Raw genomic sequence first — 25,565 nt, 5'->3', positions numbered from 1 at the left:
ACTGGCCAATCAGAGCATGAGCACGCATTGTTTTTCATACAAAAAAACGACAGCTACGGAAGAGTGCAGGTACATGTGTTATCGCTACTTGATTTCCATGATATCCACCAAATCATGTAATTTTTCCAACTTTTGAAATGTCTACACCATTCGCTCCCTCTCTGCTTACCGTATTGGAAATGGTGTTCACTGAAGGTTGATAAAAGCATCCAGTAAACAACTACACTGGATTGTTTTGAAGATGTACCATTCTTACCTAGAGATGCGGTGGGACACACAGCCTTGAAATCTAATCTAATCCTGCCTAAAAGCTGAGCATTGTGACTTTTTAGATTCTTAGTCTTTTTTTTAACTTTGGAAGGAGCCAAGCTTGCTGTTTCCCCTTACTTCCAGTCTTTTTGCTATACTATGCTAATAGCCTTCCCCAGTTAACTACCATCATAACCCTAACCTCTGCCATATGCACTCAACAGGTATACAGTGCACACTCAAAGCCTTGTTTGCCCGTCATTTGCATAATGCCTGTCAGGATGTCCACACATTTCCCAAGCCGGTATCCCTCTCTGTTTCCTCACCCACCACTCAAGGTACCAACACATTAAGGTTGAACTCCTAATAGCCCGTGTGATGGATGCTGGAACATAATGAGCTCTTTATGAGACTTAATACCTACTGTTAATCAATGGACATAGCAGGGCACTTTTCAATACTACCTTCTAAGCATTTTAAAATGAGCCCTCGTTGAATAGATTGACTCGCGTTCTGTGATTCCTCCTCTCTCTTTTTCTCCCCTCTCATTCTTCTTCTGTCCCAGCGTGCGATTAGTTACATCACATATTCTGAATCAAACGATGCCTGTTCTTTAGAAATGCTCTCGCCCGCTCTGATATCAATACATGCGGTCCAGACTGAGAGGTATTTTGATGAAAATGCAATGCTACGCTGTAATGCAGTGGGTGGACCAGACTTTCCTCGGCCTGAAGCGATAGAAACATGGATGACCTATTTATTACCATAAATATCCCATACAGGCAGCTGCTGGAAGCGTTCCTGTCAATTACTGCTGGTTGTTGTATTGTTGTACTTTGATCTTTAGCTACTAATGCAATGCGTTGCTCAAGGCCGCTGCACTCGTATCATGCTGTATTAGCATCATAATCATGTACTGTATAATCTGCCTCCACAAGTCTAAGATTTGAATAGATGAAACGTGTGCTGGTTGGGATGCAGAAGGAATGAACAGATCAGGCGTCACCAAAGAGGAAGTGATGTCTTGATGCACATGTTTAGCTGTAGTACAAGTTGTGCTACAAGCTGTGTTAAGGCCAAATACTGTTATCTCAGGGCAGCTACCGTCATACTGTATATGTGCTTTTGAGTGTGTTTGTTTCTGGGTGCTTGTGATGTTGTGTGTGTGTGTGTGTGTGTGTGTGTGTGTGTGTGTGTGTGTGTGTGTGTATCCGTGTCTGCCTGTGTTTGATTATCCCTTACGGCCTCTAAGGGAGAGGGATTCATTCTCACTCTGATAATGAGGGAGAGACTAGCAATGCCCTCAAGTCATTTCTCCTCTTCTTCCATCCTTCCTGTTGCATCCGGCTGCTCCTCTTTTCTTCTCGCCCTTTACCTTTTCCCACTCTAGATAATCTGTGTCTCTTTCCCCTCGTTCTGTCTGCATCTCCTCTCTGCTTCCCACCCGCTTTTTTGTTTCTTAATTCCCTTCGTGTCGTCACTTTTCTCCCTTTCCGCTGACATCGGTTCAGGATGGCTGAAGCAGGTTTGAGTCACTCTCTGTTTTTATGTCATAGATTTCAACGCTGGCTGGCCATTTTTCATCAGCCAGGTCGATGGTTGTCTATCTCTGTGGACCACAGTGCTGGCAGCTCCGTCTCTCCCCACAATAGCCTTACTTATCCTGCATCAATACTCCGATGTGTTGTATATTTGCCTGGTTGCTCAAATGTCCATTCGCCACACTCCCTCTTACCTAACTTTCTGTGTAGATTCTCCGGGGAGTGCAAAGCAAGAGTGAGTCACAGCAGTGCATCCATTAATTGTATACCAACCGCTTTCTGTCTTTTCCACTCTCTCCATCTCCCTCTCTCTATCTCTGTTTTCCAGGTGACTGAAGTGGAGACTGACATTACGGAGGCCCACTAGGAGGCCCCTCCATCTCCCCCCCACCACCTCCTCCTCCTCCTTTGCTTCCATCTCTTTCCCCTGCATCCCTACCCCTCCACATCCAACCTCAGCATGGATCTGAAGGATCGTAGACACCGCTCCCTGACCAGGGGTCGCTGCTCCAAAGAGTCCCAGTACAACACCGCCTCCCTGGATGCGGACGAGTGCCGCGTGCCCACCCAGAAGTCCTACAGCTCCAGCGAGACGCTCAAGGCCTTCGACCATGAGCAGAGGCTGCACTATGGCGGCTGTGTGACCGACCTGGTTCACCACGAGGCCGATGAGTACTCCAGGCAAGGTGGGTTTGTGGAGCGAAGCATTTCCTTCAAATGCTTTATTACATTGTGGTTTTGGGCTCGGTCCATGAAGTGCTGGATGGGAGACATTACATGGAAAATCAAGCCAATTTTCTGACTAAAAGAATACTTCAACATAATGGAAAATATGCTTATTTTTCTTTCCTGCCAAGATTGAGATTAGAATGATACCACTCTCATGTCTGTCAGCTGACTCTGTATCTACAGCCAGCAACTTCTTAGCATTACTTAGCGTAAAGACTTAGAATGGGTGCCTAGCAGCATCTCAAAGCTCGTTAATGAACATGTTAGCTCATTTGTTTAATTTGCACAAAAAACAAAGTTTAAAATTGACACTTTGAGGTGATTTTACGGGCTGCTCTGAGAGGCATCACATGTTCTTTTGACACTTTTTGTATATATTACACAAATGCAACGTAATGTGTCCATTCGACTAGCTGTTTCCCCCTGCTTCTCATCTTTGTGCTAAGCTAAGCTAGCAGACTGCTACATATTTACTGTACAGGCATGAGAGTGGTGACACGGTCGCGGTATCAGTCTTTCCATCTCACTCTTGGCAAGAAAGCGTATAAACATATTTCTGACAAAGCCTTACAGTATATACGTTATATATTATTATGACGGATAGAAGAGATGTAATTGCAAGCTTCGTCAAAAAGAGGAGTTTATGAGATACAATAAGGTCCCAGGGTTATAAAAGGCAACTTTCTAGATATTCCAGATAATGACGGCCGCCAATTGCAAGTAAAAAGCGAAACTAGGAACTCAAGGTTGTGGCAATTTCGACCGATTATTTCTGCTCTCAGTGCAGCTCCAGTAAGCAACTCATTTTCCCGTCCAGCATGTATGGTTGAGCCAAGCATAGCTAAACACTTTTAGAGGCCTTCAAGTCCTGTTTTGTGTTTCTTACATTAAACATCTGCTATCACACATTCGGCAGCCACATTGTCGTACATGTAAATGTTTTCCACATATTTACATTACTTTCAGCCGCTGCGTGTGTCTTGCGAGGCCTCTGTGGCAAGCTGTTAATGCAATCGGATGGTGTAAATGCTGCACTTTGCAGCAGAGGACCAAAGCAGACCTTTAGCACTGGCAAGCCTGTCATAATGAACTTCTGTATCCCCTGGTGAGCAAGTTAGCCGATAGGCCGATAGGTCATCCCTAAAGGGGTGGGCCTGCTCTCATAGGCATGTCTTTAAACCGAGTGTGTCTCTGTATACGTGTGTTCTTGTGTGCGTGTGTGTGTGTGTGTGTGTGTGTGTGTGTGCACATGTGTATATTGCAGAGGGACATGAAACAGGCAGTATTGATCCCTGGCTAGTGAAAGGAGTCAGACTCAATGGGATTGATCTTTGCTAAGCTCTGTTTTCTCTGCATGGACGCAGACAGGAGAGGAAGAGAGCTCAGAGCAATACAACATAACAATGCAAAAAAGCGGCAAATAAGAGTAAAACCCCCCTCGCAAAAAATATTTATACATATGCATGTGTTTGTGTGTGCGTGTGAGTGTGTGCGCGTCCAGCTTCAAAAGGTAGACCTACTGTCAAGGTTTCATGTCTGGCTGTGCGTGGTATCAAGCATTTAGAGAAATTGATCAATCTGTCAGTAGTTTAAAGAAGAAAATGTTTAATGGCACACGCGCTGGGAAGAATTTTTTTCAAAGGAAAAGAGTGCAACAGAAGAGCATACTTTGTTCTGCGGAGGCAAAGGTAACGATAGAAAATGGAGGATCGATTGGCGGGATGGATGAAAGACTGGAAGTCAGTGGTGTGTGCTCTTCGGACACACTCCACTGCTGCACCGGGCTGACCTCACACCAGGCGATGGCTGGTCGATACCACAGTCCTCTCAGCCTATCAGCTCCCTCGAAAGCCCAGAGCCACAGATGCATCGTGGGAAGTGTGGCCACAGGAGACCAACAGTGTTGCAGCACCATATGGACTGTGACACCACGGGACGAGGAGTAGTGCTGGAAGGAGGGAGAAAGAGAAGGAGTCGAAGTGAGAAAAACGCAGCGAGAGAGAGCAGCAGATAAATAGAGTTTTCTTCATCTTTTTCCACCAAATATTTGTGTAACTACTACATGAGAGAGTGAGGGATTGATACAATGTGTTCTTATTTTGAACAGCTTGTAGATCAGAGGCAAGATGGTGAGTGTAGACAGAAACTTTATTTTCTTCAGCAGGAACTACACAAATTGGACATAGAAGAAATGGAATTCAGATAATGTCCTTGTTGTTTTATTGAATATCCCACAAATGGTTTGAAGGAGATCGGCCTGATATCTGAACAGGCCTGCAATATTAGTAGCTCATGTGCTGATGAAGTTTGAATATATTATAATCATGTTGCTCTTTTGGTTGGCCGAGCCTTCACAGCATTTCTGCGTCTTGTTGAGAAGTTTTGAAGTCATCTCACGCTATTCTCAGAGTGCAGTGTTGCTTTAATGATTTTGTGTGGCGCAGCCAATTTACAGTTCTGTGGTGTTTTAATACATATTGACTTGCCCTTACAGCTATCATTAGATCCATGTGTGAGGCAAAAGTGTGTGTCATACCAAGGTGGGACTGGAGCCCACACACACACACACAGATGCACCCTCACAAACTATTGCTGAGCTTCATATCGAGTATTTTATCGGCTCACATGCAGCATTTGGAAAAGAAGTTCATACTCCACTAATGTCCATTTTGATGATTTTTGCCGCTCAGGCTTCATTATCCTGCATGTGCAAACGCTGCTAAGGCACAAATGCTCATTTACTGGGTGGTGGGTGTTTTGGTAATTCTGAAAGATCATTTGCATGGAGTTATGCAGTGCAAATTATTAGGAGTATAGCAGATGTCCTCAGGATGTGCCCTGAGCCAAATCAAGGATCTTGGGATGTGATTCTTGGAGCAGCGCAGCAAGAACATGGACGTTTTTCTTTAATCATCAAAAAATCTTTTCCATCGTAAGAACAGGTTCATGTTATATGGGTATATACTGGATATACGTATATATTTGTAGGTATATTTCACTTTTCCCCTTAAAAAAAGTATTGTTTTTCTCACTGTATTTCTGGATGTGCACAGTGGTTCTGCTACATCTCACTGTAGTTGTGACTTTACTCCAAAGATATAATTGCCCTCTGAAATAACTTACTTACTCCACATCATTATGCATGAAAAGCTTCACTGGAATTCCAGTGTTCCCTGAAGCATAAATCCAACTTAAAAAGGAACATCACCTTCCCTCGGAACCACATGTGGAGTCTGTTTGGAGTCTTTCTGGGAGTGCAAATCGCCCACTGGGAAACAGTTTACTGCTTTAAAGGCAGGTGAGAGGAGCTAATGTCAAAGACCTTTATTTAGGCCAGTCCCAACTCCACATGCTGATAACGTATTCCTCCTGCATTCGACATACTCCCATACCAGAAGTCTTGAAGGGCAGAACTGTGGCCCAAACGTGTGCTTGCATTTGCACTTATGCACTGTTTTCTTTAATGATACAAGGTATAGTATTACGTTGACAGTACACCTGAATGAAACACTGCTAATCACATAATACTACATACATCTCTGATATAGTGTAATTGGTTTTAACTTATTACAGTATATTTTGTTTTCAGATGGTTAGTTTCTATGTCTCAGGATTCAAAAAAGTCTGGTGTTGCGCCCATTGACTTTTCCCCCCATGTTGGAGAGGCAGTTAGTCAATCAGAGCTTAGTAGACGGGGTTCAGAAAGGGGGAATGACCTTTCTGAGTAGCTAGCTAGCAGTAGCTACATTTACTAACAATAGCAACTGAAAATGGTGCTAGTTGAGATGAAAATGTACTGTACAGGTTGTTGTCTGTCAACTGATAGAGACAGCAGCTCTTCAATCAACATAATTGTTTGATCTGGCATACATCTTAAAGATCCCCTCCAGACATGTTTTAGGATTAAGATGAAAAAAAATGTAATCATCTCATTAAAATCCTTTAAATACCACCTACTCCATCCCCCTCATTTGAAACCCCATTATCTATGAAAACGTAATTATTTTTCGTTTCCAAAATGTAACTGATTTCTAGGGCGTCACTGAAAAGTCAGTGTTAGTTGGTCATTGGAGTAAAGTTGTCCTCCAAACTAGTTGTGAATTCAGAAATAATCCTCGCCGACCCTTTAAATTTGTGTTTTCCATTGAGCACCGACAAGCTTTCAGCTTTCAGATGAATGTGAAAGCAGCCTCCTGGTGTCAAACTGCACAATGAAGCTCAAACATTCAACTGTAGGAACAAGAGGAAAAATACATTTTTTAAGTGGAGGAGGACTTTAAGTTAACTGCTCCTAGCAACTGGAGTAACACAATGTCAGGCTGAAGGAATGAAGTGGAACTCAATAACAATTTGGTCTGATTACCCACTGAATAGAGTTGATGAGGAAGTGCTGTTGTATTGTACAATATACTGTTGTATAATGTTAAAAATCCCTATTTGAAATCACGCAGCTACAGCAAGCTGTGTTTCACATTTCTCACCGTGTGCAAATTTTGAGTAAATCCTTTTTCCCTTCAGTTAATTTTCAGTATTTTAACACTAGCTGTCCCAAACGGCTCCTTGCAGAGTTTGATAAAGCGGCTTTGGTTGTGTATTCCAGCAGACCCCCTGCTTTCATTGGATCTCAACTCCACTCATTCCCCATTACACACTTATTACCTAGTCTGCTTGGATAAGCACAGCCAAATAACACATTCTTTCCTCACCATAACATGCAGCAGCCTGGAAAGCTCATTACAAGTGTTCACTATTTAACACCACAAAGCAACATGTTTGAATACATTAGCGATCCCAATACGGTACAAGTCTCAATCACATATAACCAGAAATATCAGAGACATTTTTGGTTGTATTTTTTAGGAGGTTAGTTTGGTCTGAAAATGCGTGCATCACTGCCAAACAGGCAATTCTGTGACACAAATGCAAACATGACTCTGTCTTATATGGGTTCGATTCCAACCCAGAGCTCTTTGCTGCATGTCATCCCCGCTTCTTTCCCCCCTTTCCTGTCTCTCTCCAGCTGCACTATCAAATAAAAAAAGCAAAACAACAGCCAAGAAATGTGCAAATTCTTATGTGCCACTCTGAGCAATGCACAGAAGCGCCATACATCTCTGTTCTCCTGCTGCAGTCTCTCTTTGTTTGTCTGTCGTCTTTCACCACTCTGTCTCTCTGATCTTTCAACCCATGCTGTACATCTCCTTTTCTCCCTCCCAGTCCTTCTTTGCAGCTCATAATCAGCGCATCCCAGGGGTGTGTCGCCTTTGCAGGGCCACCTGTAGGCAGCAGGCATTATCACAGTCATTGTAGTCTCTAGAAGCTTTGGCCTTTCCTTTTAGAAGGATCTAAATGAGCCTCTCTGCATTCTCCTCTGCTGCTTTGCCCCCAGGGATGGAAACCACACAGAGAATCCACCACCCACCTGCCTGCCTTACTGCCTGGACAACACTCAACAACATCTACTCATTCTGTCTCTGACTCTCACTTTTCTTGTGTCCTCTTTGTCTCCTCTGTCACACCTTTCATGCCTGCTTTCTTTGTCTCATTCTTCCCCCCCTTTCCCTCATCCTTGCTTTCTCCTGTATTGTTGCTTTAGTGATCACATCACACATTTGTTATGTTGGAGCCCTCTCTACAGCTTTGTGAACGGGCATACAGTGTGTGTCTTGATTTCACACACAGGGTTTTGCCTGCTATCGGAGCTCTATAGGCTTGACCTCTCATCCTCGCAGACAGATCTATGTGCTAATATAATCAGAATGAGCCCATTCACACCGACATGAGCCGGCAGTATACCTGCAGTATAATGGCCATGTTTACCTCATTCTGCATTCCCCTTTCTCCATCGACTTTGATGTGACAAATCACTACGGCAGCCAAGGATTGCTTTGTCCAAAAACTCTGCCAAACTCTGCCAGTCACATCCTGGCATGATTGCCTCCATTGCGTGTATTCAGGACCAAATGGCAAGGAAAATGCACGGCTGAGTGGTCGGGTGGAGGCTTTAGCCTAGAGAAGCATCCTCTGCTCCTTCTGCCCTCTCCATTCTTTGGGGAGAGAAGACTTCCAAGTATCTGGGCGGGCAGCATCAGGCTTTCAAAACATGCCCTCTTCAGCGAGATTCAGGACCACACCCTAACCCTCTTGAGAGAGCAGCCTCCTATATGACTTGTTTGCAGATTATACCCCAATGAAAGTATATATTATAAGTATATTAATGTGATTTATCAACTCCTTGACCGCTTCAAATCTCTTTGAAACTACTGCAAACTACTTATGCAGACTTCATTCCAGTCAAACAAACGTGTGCTGGTACACATGTGGTACAGAAGTCAAGTTCTCTTCCACCTCTGCAGAGATCTCAGGGTTTGATTCCAGGCAGTGGTGCCTACTGACGACTTCATGTGAATTGTGTTTGCCAGTGGGAAGCCAGTGAGGGTTCCTGTCCTTATCGCTTCACTGGCGACTTCTCCTGCTTAGTCAGGGCTCCTGCACAGCCGTGGGTATGTGTACCTACCACGTGTCACACCTCCTGATGAAGCTTATTCCTTGCAGCGGCTGATGACACCATGTGTCACAGAGGTAGCACATATCTGTGTGCAGCCCTGTCTGCAGACACTGAGGAGAGTCGCAGTGTACGAGGATTTGGACATTCAAAATTGGCAGCAAAGAAGTACAAAAATCCCCCAAACTAAAATGATATACAGATTATGTGGTTGTATGCTACTTTGCGTGTATGCATGCACACATGCCTGTGTGTGTCCTTGCAATCCATTGGGTTATAGTCAACCTGGACCGCCGATGATCAAAGAGAGAACAAAGCAGCTGCATGCTATTAAAAATAAATGGCGGTGAGATTAAATGTGATCCCTCCCCTCTTCCTCCGATCCCTCTTTATCTTTGTCTTCTCCCTAGCATTCTGTGTCTCTGCCAGCTGCTGACACTCAAAAGCATCCCGTAGCTGCAGCAGCAGAGCAGAGGAGTCGCTGAAGAATATCCTGGGGCCGACTCTACACTGCTCCAATCCTCAATGCACTTCCACTCACCCCATCCCCATATTCGATCTTTTATAGACAGGAAACGTCTCGTGTGGTTTTGTATGTGTGGCCCCAGTACGTGCGAGGAGGTCTGTAAAGGGGGACTTAGCTCAATGTAACATCTGGTCCACCATTTGGCACTCATGCATACACACTCAGGCTACAGTACATGTCAAAAGGGCCCAGTTTACTGACTCACTCTTGCTCTTTTCACTGCATCATGGATGCACATGATCAACAGTTGTTTTGGGACTAAGTACAGGTCTGTCAGAACCTGTTGTGCCCCGTGAGATTCCCTCTAAAGCAATATTCACACAAAACCCCGGAGTACACCTCAGCTGAGTTTGTCAAACCCTGTCTGTGCTCTGAAAGCGAAAGTGCTAGCTATTAGCACTCATGCTGGCACAGGTGCATGCACACGCACATGCAAACACTGGGTAACAAATGAGACAAATAATAGGGAGAGGTCAGGGAAATGCATGGTGAAGGTGCCAGCTATTTAGCACCGATGCTGGCTCACAGACACTCATGCCCCACACACATGCATACAGAACCCCCCCCCCCCAACACACACAAACACACACACGCACAAATAACGGGCAACAAACAAGACAATTAATTGACAGAGTCTGGGGAAATGCATGCTGACATCTGCAATTTTCTTAGACTAAAAATCATTTATTAGACAATGTTGTGTGGGTTTTGTGAGAGTTGAGTTAATCTATGTTTACTATGTAATGACCCTCTTTGACTCTGCTTTGGCAGCTTTTGATAAATGAGGCAGATTGTAAATGTCAGTGTTATCAAGTGCTTTTTTTTTTTTTCTCAGCCGAGTCACTTGCTTCCTAGGCTGTAATTAAACATGTTCCCCAGCCACAGAATTTACGTGTGTGTGTGTGTGTGCGTGCAGATGTATGCCGCATTTCTTATACACATGTATGTTTTGATGCTGGTTGTGTCCTTACTTTTGTGACAAAAAATTACACCAATGCAAATCATTTTCCGTCCTGACTGATGTTGCTGCATGTGTAAACAGACTTCGTAGCCATAGGATTACCATACAGATGAAGACTCACACAAATTAGAAATACTATCCATGGGATGATGGAACTATATGCAAGTGATAATTGATGATGTGGTGTACGATGTACAACAAAAAGGACGAGACAGAGACAAAGAATGAGACAACACGCAGTGGCTTCTCCTCGAATGATAAATTTGATATCAAGACAACGTGATGAAAATGCGTTTTGTTTACATTTTGTCTGCCTGTCAAGGGGCATTATAAACGGGGCGGATGCCTCTGGATGCAATTGGATAGACCTAAAACCAATCGAAGCGATGGAACTTTAGCGTCATGTTGCCTTTGACCAGATCCTGTCAAAAGCAAAGCAAACGTGTCTTTGTTATCAAAAAGAACAGTTGTTTATCCTTCTTTTAGAGAAAATGTACCATCCAGTTCTTTTAATACTGATATGATAGCGAACTCAACAGAACGTTCCGCATCAGCGGCAGCTTACAAAAATGCCTCGACGGCAACACTAGGAAAACCGTTGTGATTGGCCTGACCTGAACCATGTTGGCTGGAAATCAGTCTGAATGGGAAGGGGACCAGACGCATCTGTCCGAGCAAATAAAACATGAACTTGCAAATTCTGGTTCCCAGGCTAGCTCATGCCTTTCCACATATCGTTCACCAGTGTTGGAGGTAACACATTACAGTTATATATTACCTTTCACAGTAACTAAGTAATGTAATGCGTTGTTGGCAACATTCCAGTAAAATGCCCATCCAAGGCATACGCGTGGTCTCTTTTGAAAGGTAACAATTAACTTTTTGCCCTGAGTCAGAATGACTGTAAGTGCCATTGGCATTGAGTTAAAGTTTTTTTTTTCTGTTTAAATACTTTGACACAATGGGATCACGCCGTGAAGCCTTACCCAAGTCCAAGTTTAATAAAAACTTATAACAACACCACAGAAACTGAATATTTTCATGTTTTCCGTCATGGTATATTTAGGCATTCTCCCCCAAAAAAGGCAATTTGCATATGTAAGCCACCGTAGTGGCAGATCCCAGCATGTTCAGAATTTCACTGGCTATTTGAAGCGTCAGTCATCTGCAAAATTGGCTGCAATTGGCTTGATCTTCACACGGAAGAAGGGAAGGAGGCCCTTCTCTGTTGTCGGCTTTTCTGGTTGCTAGGCTTCATATGGCAGATCGTGATTGGTCAAATATGGTGTCATTTGGAGCCTGAGACTCCAGAGAGTCAACGGAAAAACACAGAAGACAAACGGAAGAGGAGCACATTGTCTGCCTATTTGAAAGGAGAAAATGGTTTTCTGTGGATCGTTATCATGTTTTTGTAGAAGTATTATCGAGCTGTGGATCACTGACAGATGTAATCAGTGAGCTGTTGCGTCAATTTTTAAAATGTCTGTTTATCTGCTGTTCATGTTTATTGTGTCTCCTGTTTGATTGTGTAGCTTGAAATGGCTGACATCAATCGATTAACAAGAATCTTAGCTTTCTACTTGTGTATAATATGAGTATAAACATAGTTGTAGCATTTGTATCAAGAGATGGGAAGAGAAGTTAACACAAAGAAATGTTCCTGCGGCCCGTGAGCGGGCCTGGAATGGTAAGGGGTATATCATGTATCATGTTACGACCGGCTTTCAGCAGCTCCCAACGATGTTGATCCTTACATTCAACAGAATGTATGTGGGCCTCCAGCTTTCCTCAAACTTTGAGCAAAGAAGTGTGTGTGTGGCTGTGTTTGTGATCATATACTACTTATGTTGTGGGAACATAAATCTGTTTACATAGTCACATTGTCACATCATGTAAATTACTACATTTTGGGGTGTAGACTTTGGTTAGGGTAAGGGATAAGACTAGGCAAGTAGTGGTTAGGGATAAATCTCCAGGAAATGAATGTAAGTTGATGTAATGTCCCCCAAAATGATGGAAACACTGTGTGTGTGTGTGTGTGCGTGTGTTTGTGTTTGTGTGGTGCAGCACACTCTAGGTTCGGAAATATAGATAAATATATATATATTCAGTGTCATTTTATCATGAGTCAGCATTGCGTTTCCCCACCCCACGTATTGTAGAAAACAAATAAACAAACGCTTCAGGTTGTGGTTACGCCTGTAAGACACAGCTGAGGTGCGAGCCTGCACAGAGCCGGTGTTATGTCAAAATCTGTTCTCCTGTAGAACAATGTTCCCCTCCTGATTCAAGTGTGTTTCCTATAGTGCCTCCCACCGCCTGGTTGGGGTTAGAGATAAGCTTGGGTGCAGGCTAAAGGGGAAACACGGACCAATAGGAAACAGACTTCGACATAACACCTGAGAGTAGTGTGACATGTGCAAGTAGTAAAGGCTTCTAATAAAGCTTGTCAGTCAAATTAATGTCAAAAGCAATCAGAAGATGAGCTGATGTTGCCTAAGAGACCAGGTTATTCTGAGGCTGTAGTAGATAGCATCATTGTTACAAACCACAGTACAATTGTGGTATATGACACTAGAAGTACTTCTGAGGTTATTGTTCTGAAAGTAATGCAAAAGTAGTCAGTGACGCATTACTCCAAGCAGCCTGTAATATTGAAAAGTGTGTAGTCAGTTCGACTGACAGTAAGTCGTATACATTTTGAAAGTAACGTTCCCAAACACTTCTTGTTCTCTATGCAAATCATAAGGCAAGAGTCAAAACAGGATTTTTGCCTGTGATCCAACAGCAGGTTGCATCATTCAAGGAATTCTTATGATCTCAGACATATCTTTTGTCTGCCCGCACTGATAAAGTGTTTGCCTGGGTTGAAAACAATGTTTAAATGTAACGTTTCCCCAGACTGTGACTGCGACATACTGTGGCTGTATGTACATTCATAGGATGCCTCTTAGATTTAAACTTCGGTTTCATCTGAGACAAACATTTTGCCAGTGTGTCATGCCATTCTAAATCAAGAAAATATACAATTGAATATGCAATCTGCCGCTGAATAACCCCTCTGGTTTGCAAAGAGGCTTCTGTGTGACCAAATAGTGGAGTAACATACAGAGTGCTGACGTTCTAAACGCGGCCAGTTTGTACCATTTACGTCTGGCATAAAGATAACTTCTGTTTAAAAGCCATCCATTGTTTAAAATCTTAAAACTTCTGAATTCATTTTCCCAGTGAAGGCACGATAGCATGAAGCAGAAGTGTTGTTGCCATGCTTACCTGCAATTTAATATACCTTGCACAGAGAGTTAGATTGGTGGTTAAACTGTTGACCAGAATTTTGATTTGAACTGTGCAACCTGCCGGCCACTCAGTGCAGCATCTATGGTTTACAGCCCTTTTGCAAACATTTCTTATAAAGCTAGCATAGCATTTAAACAAACATTTAGACTGTTGTCACATCAGTTAAACTACTAGACGAGAGAAAATGAGATATGTATGAAAACTGGTGCAGTCTGTGTGTTGATTTAGGCCCATGTATTTCAGTGTCCGCAGGTCGCATCTATAAGTGGAAGGGTATAGCAGCTTTGCATAGCGCATTGCCTTCCGCTACAGTGTCTTTTTGATGCAAACACCACCCAGGTCGGAAATGTTCCGAAAGTAGCCTTTTAATGGACAAGCAATACGAGAGGAATACTGAAATGAAAAAGGAGCACACTGGGAAGTGTACAAAATTACAGTGTGTTCTCTTAGTGTTTAAGAACATATGGCAATATATTGTTCAGAATTTGCAATACCAACATTTGCCCAAAACACATTGATATTTATGATGTAACATATCAGTATTCCTGAATGAATGCTGCAAAATATCCATTTATAGCTGAGCAGTGCAGTGTCTCCTTATTAATCTTACCTGACTACACACGGCGTGGTCAATAGTTGATTGGAAGTAGGACAGTGTGTGTATTTATTCATAATTTGGGGTCTTTACCTCTCAACAGCAACTCATATCCCACCTTCCTGTCCAAATCTCCAGACTAATTATGAGTATTTAAAAAATCACCTTTTTGAAGTGTGTCTGGGGGTTAGTTTAAGCTACATTAAGTTTTCAGCATTCCCGAAAAGCCTTTAATTTTAAGATTGTACATGCGGCGTTCTAGTATTTTAAGCTACAGACGTGTGTCCCGGTGTAGTCAAGTTTGGCCTACTATTCATGGATGAGAGGTGGTTCACTGCTTCGCGCTACACCTCTCACTGACAAGACCTCCTCCAGAGTGCATGGTGTTGTGTCATGTCCTGTCATGTCCTGTAGACTGCTGTCCTCTGGGCAGGAGTAAAACTAGCCCAGGGATGGATGACATTTGTCACACCTATTTTGGTCTCCTCATTAGGAGGTGCAAGGGCCCCTCCGGCTCAGGCGGGAGCCAAAAGAGCGGATGTCATCTGGAAGGTGTGGGAAGTGTTTGACCATGGCACTCCTATTTGGGCATATCTGCTAGGTCGTTACTGTGCTGCTAATGGTGGCGTTAATGACATGCCACATGCTATGGGATATTTATGTGTGTATGCACGTGTGTGTGAAATGGATTTTTGCTAATCAACACCAAACCCTATGAGGTTGACTGTCAGTGTGGCCCCGTCATCCCGTCACGACATGTCAGCCACACAGGGAAGGTAATGCTGTGACAAATCTTGGCTACTGCCACTCAATCACTACGAACAGCAGGGAGCCAACAAAAGTTGAAAAGAAGCTAGAACAGCGATAGGAGATGAGCCGTTCAATGAAACGAAAAATAAATTTGCATCCATATTCAAATTTCACAAAACAATTATTCCACTTGAACTGTTTCCAAGTGCAACATGAAAATTGATTTCTTTTTCACTTCCAAACAAACCGCACCTTAATTCCTGACATGCCCATTAAGATAAATTAATGTGTTTGAAGGAAGAGTGTGTGTGTGTGTGCTGACACTTTGTTTACTTATTAGAGCAAAATCCACATGTTTAGTTTCCAGATGTCAAGATAAGGCATTTTAATCCTGACAGTATTATCTGTTACAAACCTCTTTATTCTTTAATCCCGGCAAATAAGAGTCAAAGAATAATCTCCCTTTTGAGGGATGAGGCAGTTTATCTGATGGTCATGAGAGTGATGACTGAGATAAGATATTTAACAAGAGAAAAGAAAGACTTCTACAGTAATGCCCTAAAACCCTTTAATACTCTAAACAAGGGTTGACAAGCGAGCAGAGCAGAAAAAAACCACAAGATCTTATTATTATGATTGTTGTTGTTGTTGCCAGCTAAGAGGCCCAAACAATGTTTGACCATGTGAAATACAGTTATTGTATATTATGAAGAACAAAACGCGAGAGTGTGCTCAGTGACAACCTTTTTAAACTCCAAAGATGAAATGAAATACTCTCTATAATATCTGCATGTGGCAATATGTAGTATTGTGTGTATAGCTAACTATAATTAATCTTTGGCAACTAAAACCCAAAGTTGAAGCTTCATTCATTGGTTGGTTTGTTTTCAGTCACTTGGGGGGTTGCAGGACCAGCTGTAAGCACAATATTGACGTATCACAAATCACCTTATTAGGCTGTTGTGATGAATGTGTCAGCAGAGACATGGGGAAGCGTTAGCATTCATTGGGATCTGGTCACCTCATCACCTTCGGCTTTGTTTTGGCGCCAACTCCTGAGGGAAATATCTGCATCTTTAGCTGCGAAAATGCTCCACTGCGTTCACCATCTACTCTCCGTCTGCAGATGCTCTTTTAGAGCTTTGTCACCGGAAACACCGCCCGCTGCGTCTGGAAATGAGGCTGACGAGAGCGGCGACAATGAACCAAAACAGTTAAGTTGCGGCCGTAAAACCGAAACAATGGGCTGAAAGACAATAAAATGCTCCATTGAGCTGAGGGGAGCTGCACAGTTGGATCATAAGTGGAAGAAGGAGAAGAAAACGGCATCATTAATTTCAGTCCTGCGAGATGAATCTCCTGCATGAAAGTCTGATGTGCCACATGCGAATCCGCCACCTCCACACCCTTCTCTTCCATCTCTCTACAAAGGACACACTCAACGTCACCACTGGATAGAAATCGTGAGCTGCACAATGCAATCCAACATGAACACGCTGGTATTTCCATGTGTAGCTGAAGTACAGTCGGAGTTGTTTTTGTAGTTGATTATAAATAAGCACTGTGTGTGTAAAGCCTGTGATCTCTTCGTCGACACTTGTAGGGGTTTTGTTCATTAGCATCCTCACTTCTGATGTGTGTGCATATGCACCCGTGCAACATTCACTTCATTTTATACACTACTTCACCTCATCACCATGGAAACCCTGATTTGTGAAGATGTTTATTAGCATTCTCTGGTATGTGTGTGTGTGTGTGTCTGTGTGCGTGTGTCTAAGAGTAATAATAGTATGTGCTGAAATTACAGGTGCACAACAATCCCCTGAACGCCATTCTCGCTCTCACGGACAAAAGTGACCTTGAACTTTGTCTTTTGTATAAGTTGTATTCAAGTCAAACCCAAACCGCCATGTTGGCTTATCGCTCAGGTACAAGCAGTACTCCTCTGTCTGTCTGCACTCCATCTCTGTCTGTCTCTCTCCCTCCAGAAACTGTTTCCCATGACGGAGGGTTTCATCATCCTTCCCTACCTCATCTTATGATCCTCTTTTTCGTCATCGGCTCGCCTCGCTCTCTATTTTGCTCCTGACCCCCCCCCCCCCATCAGCTTAAGAGGAAGTACATTTTTCTCTCCTCTTCGCGCAGCGTAGCTCAGCAGCAGCCCGTGCGAGCCAAACTGTGGATCATTTTTCATTGCCTCGACACAAAACGAATTCAATGACCACGTCTTTCAAAATTCATGAATTCATGAATTTTCTCGCTAAGACTCCAGCAATTGTCTCTGGACTGTATCCGCAGCCCACTGTGCACATGTGTACATTCTAATTTTCTTATTCTAATTTCATTACTATCTATACAAAGAGGGGAGCACTTCCGACGAGGTGATTTACATAAACACGGGCAGAGATAGACAAGTGTCTGATAGAGGATGAATAGTGGCTGCGAGAGTGAGAGGAGTGCGTGAGCGTGGTTGGAGACGAGACGGCGGAGAGGAACACCATCTGTACTGTAGTCTCTGATGAGCTTAGAGCTTTCTATTATTCGTCAATATCTGGATTGTCAGTAGATAACCTGTACATACAGTCATGAGTGTGTATTTACAGCCTCTGTGTGCCAGTAAGATAAGATAAATCTATTGCTCTCCAATGAGAAGTTCACTTATGAAGCAGCATAGAGACAGGTAACTATGTGGAGAGGAGAAGAAAAAAAGATTTAATGAAATGTTTAAAAAAAGCGGAGATGACAGCATGGGAATTACTATTATTACATTTTTGTGCTTTGAAAAAATACAAAGTTAGAGCAGACACAAAACACTAATAATGGGTGGCATTGCAAGGTAGCAGGACATTTGAATATTTTTGGGAGATTTGTAGCATTCTGGAGATGAGATTCTGCCGCGTGCCAGTTTGTATGTGCGTGGAGACGACTCTGCAGAGAGTTTTGAAATAGTGAAGCTGACACTGACAAATGTGTGTAAGTAATTACTGAAACTGTAATTTTCTCCATCTTGTCTTCAGCTTTACAATCCCGCTTCCCTCCACTCTCCTTTATTTTTTAATAGTGCACCGAGCAGCAGTGGGTTTTTTTTTTTTTTAATGTGCGACGAGGAGGAGAGACAGCGTGACAGATTATGGCCGACACAGGAGAGCAGCTTCAGCTGGCATTTGATCCCAGGAGAGCAGGAACATGGGACCCCTGAAAGTTGGGTCCTAACGACTGTGTTGTCTCCACTTTGTCATTTCAAATATATGCATGTGTCTATATCCTTTTTTTTATTGCTTCATAATTCACAGAAAAGAAAACACAAAGGAGAAATTCATTTTTTCAGGGATACCAAAGTGCAGTGCAGATTAATTTTGAATTGGATGCAAATGAAAATGGAAAATATTAAGAAATGACACATTTTGGCTGCTATTAGTCACAAATTCTAGCATTTTCTTAGCGGCGACAAAGAAAATAAGGCTTTTACTGTTATTAACAGTAATTTCAGCCATTTCAGGGGATTGCTGGGTAACCTACCGTGCACAGTTGCATTTGCTTCCTGATTTTGATGCATCCTCCACCCAGGAGCGAATCAGTTCACTAGTTCAGTACTTCAGGACAAATCAGAACTTGCTCTGAATTGCCGCTCCCTCCAACGCTCAAAATGTTATGTCCGAGGGTGGCCCTCGCTGTAAACTATTGGATCTGGAAAAAGCAACATAATTGCAGGCGCTGAAGCCCACATGTTCTGCCTGTTTTACATCCTTTACAGAATTACACGGTGGGGTGAGGGAAAGTCAACCAGCATAATACAGAGTCCTGCTGCCTATACTTTGCCTGTCAAACTGCTAACAAGCACAAATGATTTTTTAATGATAGGCCCCTCTATCCCACAAAGCTGTCTACTCACAAACACTCATACTCACACACACACGCACTCAGCGCGCATTGCACACATTCGCTCCCACACACATCCATAATGAGTTTTATCAAGGGAAGTACATGTGGTTTAATGGATCACTGCAAATGCCATTCCCACTCACACTATTGTATTCGAGTTCCAACAAGATGCTTCTTTTTCCCCTGTGTCACTTATTTTTCTGAGAAACAACGTGCTGTGCATGAATGCTCCAAACGATGATGTATCTTAGGTGCAGAAAACTAAAATCCCCACTGAGCACAGACGCGAGCGAGCCTGCAGCTTCAACCATGCAATGTTTCAAACAAGTAATGTGCGAATCAGTGTAAATATGTCACACGGTGTGTAGCGTGCACTTTGTTGCATTAAAAAAATGCACTGATTGGGGCATCCTGCTCCAAGTAAGACAGTGACAGTGAAGATCGGGGAGGCTGGGGTGATGGATCTATGAGTTTGAATCGCAGGAGGGACGAGGTTTTTACCGCTCTGGAAATTTATGGTGGCATCATTTTACCTGTCTTCATCATGATGACGAGGAACAGCAGGATGTTTAACTGGCTAAAGCAGCACTTCACTTTACTTCGGACATTCCAATTCCATTAATGTAGCCCCATTTTCATTCGAATTTGATTGAGCACATGCTGATTCGACCCCCTCTTCTACAACTCATATTCATTTCCATGCGCGCTGAAAAACAGGTTATCGTGTGAACCGTCCGACAGAGTATCTCCCCCGTCCTCCTGCTCTGCCGTTCGCTCTGTTGGTGAAAAGTGTTCTGAGAAGCATTCTCCATCGCAGACGCCTCCACAACATTGTTAACCCACATTTTAGCAGTGTTAGGTATGTTGTGCGTGTGTTTGTCTGTCTTGTTCCTCCGATTTCATTCATCATACCCTATTTACATTAGAATTTAACTGAGCATATACTGATTTAGGAACTTTAGAACACCTCGCGTTGTGTAATCCTGTATTCTCTCGTTCTCTCGCTTTCTCACATACATTACTGCATGTGTTTCTTTTCAAATGTCTTTTGCTTCTCCCCCTTTCCTTCCTTCTGCTCTGTTCTTCTGCTCTTTTCCCCTCTATCAAGAAAAAGCATTCAGGGAAGCATTCTAGATTGGCTGCTCTCGCCCTGTAGCACAGTCTAATCCAGATATATCGTACTGCGAATGCACAGAACAACTGACAGACAAACGCCTGCACGCAGCGAACAGACACAGATGTGAGGAGCCCAAGGCAGCTGCCGAGGCCGCTCAAGGTTCAAAACACACATTAACGTGCATTCTGAGCGTAACAATGGCAGCGACGGTGTCGTACCAAGAGAAAGGCATCGATCTGATTATAATGCAGCGCCACATTTGCCCCCACATCTGTCATAATATCAAGTAACAAACATGCGATCGGTTTTCTATTCATGGAATAACTGAGATAGATTTTCATGTCTGCTTCAACCCGTCGCACCAATCCGTCTTTCTTTGAGTACATGTAGATTGCTACGACATCGGGCTGTGTCTACCGCTGATGGTGATAAGGAGTGATTGGATTTTGCATGTGTAATCACTGGTTATGGGATGTTAATTGTACAGAGCGGTGGCCTGTGGGATGTAACATTAGATATGTGTGGCAAGCGCACACACACACACACACACACGTATGCACGCATGCACACTTTGATGTTGTGCAACTGCTTCCACGTAGCGTTTGTTTAGACTAGAAGATGTGTTTGTGGCCCAATTATTGTCATTGTGGTTGGATGGGATGATTTGCATAAAGACTAATCCTAACTGTGATTGTGGAGTAGACACTTTTCTAGCGAGCAATTTAGTTCAGGATGATTTGCTGACTGATGTTACAGAACCCATGTGCTCTACTCTCTCAGGCCTCCTGGAGTTCTCTCCCGTCCTCCTACGATACCTCATCTCAGGTACGGGTCCAACGACTAGAGCTAGATTTTGTGCATATGATGTAGCACTGTAGTGTAAGCAACCAGCTGATTGGAAAAGTCCCTCGTGTTATGTGTAGTAAAGAAGGTTCCTTTTGTCATCCTTCATGACAAGTGGGAGGAAAAGACAAAGAAGCGAAGAGGACAAGGAATGGTAATAGTCCCTGATGTGGCGCAGTGCTTGGGTACCTTCGTAGCTGGTCGAGCGCTTGCCAAGCTGTAGCCTAGAAGCTGAAGCCACCTGTGGGGTTGTTCACTTGCCTGTGGTGCAGTCCAGTCCATCTGTTTGTCTGAGTAGAAGTATAGAGCCTCTCACCACGTCCCCGGCTAAGTTTCCTTCCAGGCCCTCCCCTCCCCTCATTACTTTCAGCGCAACTCTCGAGTTTTCGGCAAGGCTGTGAAGAGGAGCCGTGAAGATCCAGCAGACGATTTTCATCTGTTTAATTCCTCTCTCTCTGATTGCGTCCGTACGCCTGATGAGTCACAGTTAACCCAGTCACACAGCTGTGTGATTCCCAGCGCGTTGATTCATACGGTGCACCGCCGCAACGCCAACCCCTCTTCACTCGCCTCTTCCTTTCCCCTCCCTCACAAACTGCTAATGAAGTGAATCACAACTGTTTTTCCCCCGATCCCTTTACCCCAACAGCTGATGGTGAGCGATTGCATCCACAATACTCTTTTAATTAGTATAGAGAATAAATTGGTTGAGCATGCCTTTTTCCTTAATTGCTTTTTCCTCAGCTTGGATTTAATTGGGCTGCAGCACTGTTTATTGATCTCCTTTGATGTGCTTTAATTTGGATAATTTTATATATTTATTTTGGACGTGACGAGATGGTTTGTCTTGAGGGGGAGAGTATTAGACAGCAGGGCCGGTGCTGCAGCAGACTGCAGTATACTCAGTGAGCCTGGGGTCCGGTGTGTGATGGCAACTAGGTGGGGAGATGATCAAACCCAGAAGGCAGAAAAGCAGCTCCACAACAGTCTGAAAGGTCTCAAGTGAACAGCTCTTTGATCTCACATCAACATCTCATGAATGCCAATGCGGAGAAGTAAAGCGAGGGAGGCAGGCCTTCTAAGCCAGCCTTAACAGGCCTGCAGGCCAGTACATATTCCTTCCAGCAGCTAGTTTGTAGATTGTGACTGATTCATGCTGCGTCATCTCTCCCCCTCCTGCCTGCCACAACAAAGACCAATTTTCAGCCTCCGCCTCCATAGTTTCATAATTAGTGTGCTTCTCTGCGTGTGATTGTGGGTTTGTTTGCTAGATGTGCGTGTGTGTTTGCTTCTGCAAACATTTGTCTGCGTGTCTCCATTTTCTGCTTTCACTTACATCACCCTCTGCTCTCCACCTGTGTAACTCCACTTTCTCCCCGGCAGGGGGTAACTTCACTCTGGCTGAGCTGGGAGTATGTGAGCCAACACCCCCTCCGCACCCCGCCGCCGTTCCCTACTGCCCCGACCTGGGCCTCCTCCAGAGGGGGTACTCCCTCAGCGCCGGCTCCGACGCCGACTCGGACCCCGAGGGCCCGCTGTCTCCAGAGCGAGCCATTCAGCTGTGGGCCGGACGAGGAGGGGTAAAGTCGCGCCGGAGCTCGGGAGTGTCCAGTCGCGAGAACTCGGCCCTCACCCTCACCGACTCAGAAAATGACAAGTCTGACGACGAGTCAGGTAGGACGGAGGATCCTTTCAGATGTGGTTGAGAGGGTTTGTATGTGAAATACAGGCCCATTGATTTGAGAGGAGGAGAGTGAGTAAGACTTGATGAGGGAGTGAGAACAAATTGGGGAGGATGCGCCAGACTGACATGGTATGATAGGCGATCTTTAAAGGGATTGTGAGTGAGAATGTATATCTTACACACATTTGTCGATATTGTTAAAATCTTTCAACCACCTCTCGAACAGACAGCCATTATATGAATTGCGAGTGAGTTGGATTTATGGATTGAGTCTGTTTCTGATCTGAAGAACAGTGGTTGAACCCCCCCCCAAGAGAGCCATCCTTATTTTCATCAATAGCACTTAGCCAAAGCCCTCTAACTCTACCCTCTTACACCACTTATCTGCTGAGACCTCACCACTGCTCTGTCAGTCTTCAAAAAGTCTTTTGGATTTTTTGGAGCAAATCTGGAGCATTTTTACTATGATGCGACACGGAGATGCAGTCGGAGAGAAGCCGTTCTGTACTATTCCAGTGCATCCTTTCTTCGAACGAGTGCGAGAGTGTGATGTTCCCAGAGGGAATCTCCAGCCTCTGACAACTTTGTTTATTACCAACTTCCCATTTCCTTGTTAATCCAGACGCAGTCGTAAACCTGCGCGCAAGCTGCGCCGAGGTGTCAATCGAGGTTAATGAAAAGTGGATGGAAGGAAAAGCAACAGTCTAATTAATTGAATTCTCGACAGCCGCACGTATCAGCTGTGGATCAACCTCTGTTGGACTGCGGGCCTCCGAATCAGAGACAACTTCTGTCGACTGATCAAACTACTCAACACCTATTAAACACGTCAAGGAACACCTTCCCCGAGACGCACCTCGCATCCCATCAGCCGATAATTGCTTTGTGGTTAATTACCAAGCTAATCTTGCAGCCGCAGATATCAGCCGCAGACACCGCTCTCGCTCTGTCTGTCTCAGGGCCAGGAGAACGCCATTGAGCGCTGTGTCGCCGGCATTTCCAGACCTTGTAAAATTGGCCTATTAATCCAGCACTATATTGTGATAATCATTTGCCTGCAGTATGATGTCACTGAGTGCTGATTGTTGAGAGGATCAAACGTTGTTGTTGTTGTTTTTTTTTCATTTTGCAAAAAGAAACTTTGTGAAAAAGTGTTTTTCATGGATATTTTTGTGCTCCTAGAGCACTTTCACTTCTCTGTTGGAGAAATCCACAGTGATGATTATGCAGAACATGTGTCAAATCAAAGTGAATTGAATTTAATGCGAGACATCAAAAGTCTGCCTTCTATAGAAGCGTTTCAGGGTTAGGAACCGTTGGCTCGCACCTTCAGGCTCGTCTTGTACTTTCAGCGGCCAGAGATTTCAATCAGGCTTCTGCATTGCCGCCTCTGCCAGCATGAAGAGATCAGAGGCAGCGCGGCAGCCTGATAAAAGGACCAGGTGTGAGCGTGTGTCTGATCAAGTCAATTCGTTAGTTACTTAGTTGCGCCGAATGAGGAAATCTCACCGTTCGTTCCTGCATCCCCCTCCAAACAGAACATCTGATACTGAAGGCACGTCACACCTCAAAGCACCCAGAGGAAAGATTTCACTCCCACCAGGCCTTACCAGCGTGTGCGCCCCAAGCAGTGTGGGTGCTGAATTCGCAAGTGTGTGCATGTATATGTCATTGAGTCTGTCGTTGTCTGTCTATATGCTGTTTTGTCTGTCTACGGGCGCGAGAGTGTGCATGAGCGAAAACCTTGCGCATGTGTGTAGAAGTGTGAAACAGGAGCAGCGGGAGTGTCAAAACAGCAGGAGGAGGATCTGAAGGTCTAATAATAGAGATTGACAGAGGCAGACAGAGAAACAACATCATAAACACATGCTAACAAATCAAAAAGACGGTGACGTGCTAAAACACCAAACAGCGTGGCTCTCATCTTGCAGCGTCTCTAACAAGCTTCAGAAGTCTCACCTCCACTTGCTTCTCCTCCTCCTCCTCTTCATCTCCCTCCTCTCCCACCTTTCTTCTTCATCTTTCAAGCGTCTTCTGTCTTCTCTTCGCTCGTGCTGCGCCTCTCACCATCCCTCGTTATGCTCCTGTCAGTACGGCTTGCCAGCCTGACTGACAGGTGTCAGTTTAAGGGTCTAGGGTTCCCCTTCAGGGCATGAGCATGCATGTGGATGCATGTGTGCGCGTGCCCTATTGCAGATTTCACTACCAAAATAGAAAGCCCGGAGAAATGGTGACAGATATCACAAGTCTCAGGGAAAGTACTATGTGTGTGTGTGTATGTGTGTGTGCAGAAGCTAGTTTTTGTGTCAGCTGAGCAACTGACTACAGAGTAATTGATGGATGAATTTGTGGCTTTCCTTTGCCTCATATCTCATCTTATCTATCATTTGTTTGTTTAATAATAATACCCAGTGAGCTACAAACGAAGTGCAGAATATGTTACAAATTGGGGACCCTTTCTTCCCGTATTTCAGGTTGCCTAACTACATGTACTATTTTTAAATGTTTGATTCTGGAGGAGTTGAAATGTCTGGAAAAGCAAACAAAACGAAACCAGAGTCGATAACAAATTAAAGAGTGTGATCTTTTGGATAGATAGCAGTCATCAGTCAGGGTGCCTGGTGCCTTTGCTAGTCTCAACACAATTAGCACCACATATACACCTAACATAAACAACAGCTCGTATGACTGTTGTAGAGAACTTTGAAAACGGCTCTGTGTTTTGCAAGTAGAGCTCCTGCATAGATACAGTATATACAGTATAGTATACATGCTGTTGTAGGCTTATAAATGTGACTGAGTGTGCATCTGTGCATGGATTGAACAGGGAGAGGGAGACACGGATAAAAATATATCTAGAGAGGATTTGTAAAATAGACTGGCATT

General features: G+C 44.0%; 1 protein-coding gene across 2 annotated transcripts in view; it reads left to right on the top strand.

Annotated features, from left to right (window-relative positions):
- Nucleotides 1-2,250: 2,250 nt before the first annotated feature.
- Nucleotides 2,251-25,565, top strand: part of tenm2 (teneurin transmembrane protein 2) — a 149,555-nt gene continuing 126,240 nt past the window's right edge. The window contains exons 1-3 of one of the 2 annotated variants that reach the window (XM_041943523.1): nucleotides 2,251-2,476; nucleotides 22,379-22,669; nucleotides 23,910-23,927. In XM_041943523.1, coding sequence (XP_041799457.1) covers nucleotides 2,251-2,476; nucleotides 22,379-22,669; nucleotides 23,910-23,927 — 535 coding nt within the window. The remainder of the gene's footprint in view (nucleotides 2,477-22,378; nucleotides 22,670-23,909; nucleotides 23,928-25,565) is intronic. The other variant, XM_041943522.1, reaches the window with a different exon arrangement.

Source organism: Chelmon rostratus, chromosome 9 (genome assembly GCF_017976325.1).
Source record: "Chelmon rostratus isolate fCheRos1 chromosome 9, fCheRos1.pri, whole genome shotgun sequence".
NCBI classification, from domain to species: domain Eukaryota; kingdom Metazoa; phylum Chordata; class Actinopteri; order Chaetodontiformes; family Chaetodontidae; genus Chelmon; species Chelmon rostratus.
The sequence above is the reverse complement of the archived record's forward strand: the minus strand, read 5'-3'. Positions and strand labels throughout refer to the sequence as shown.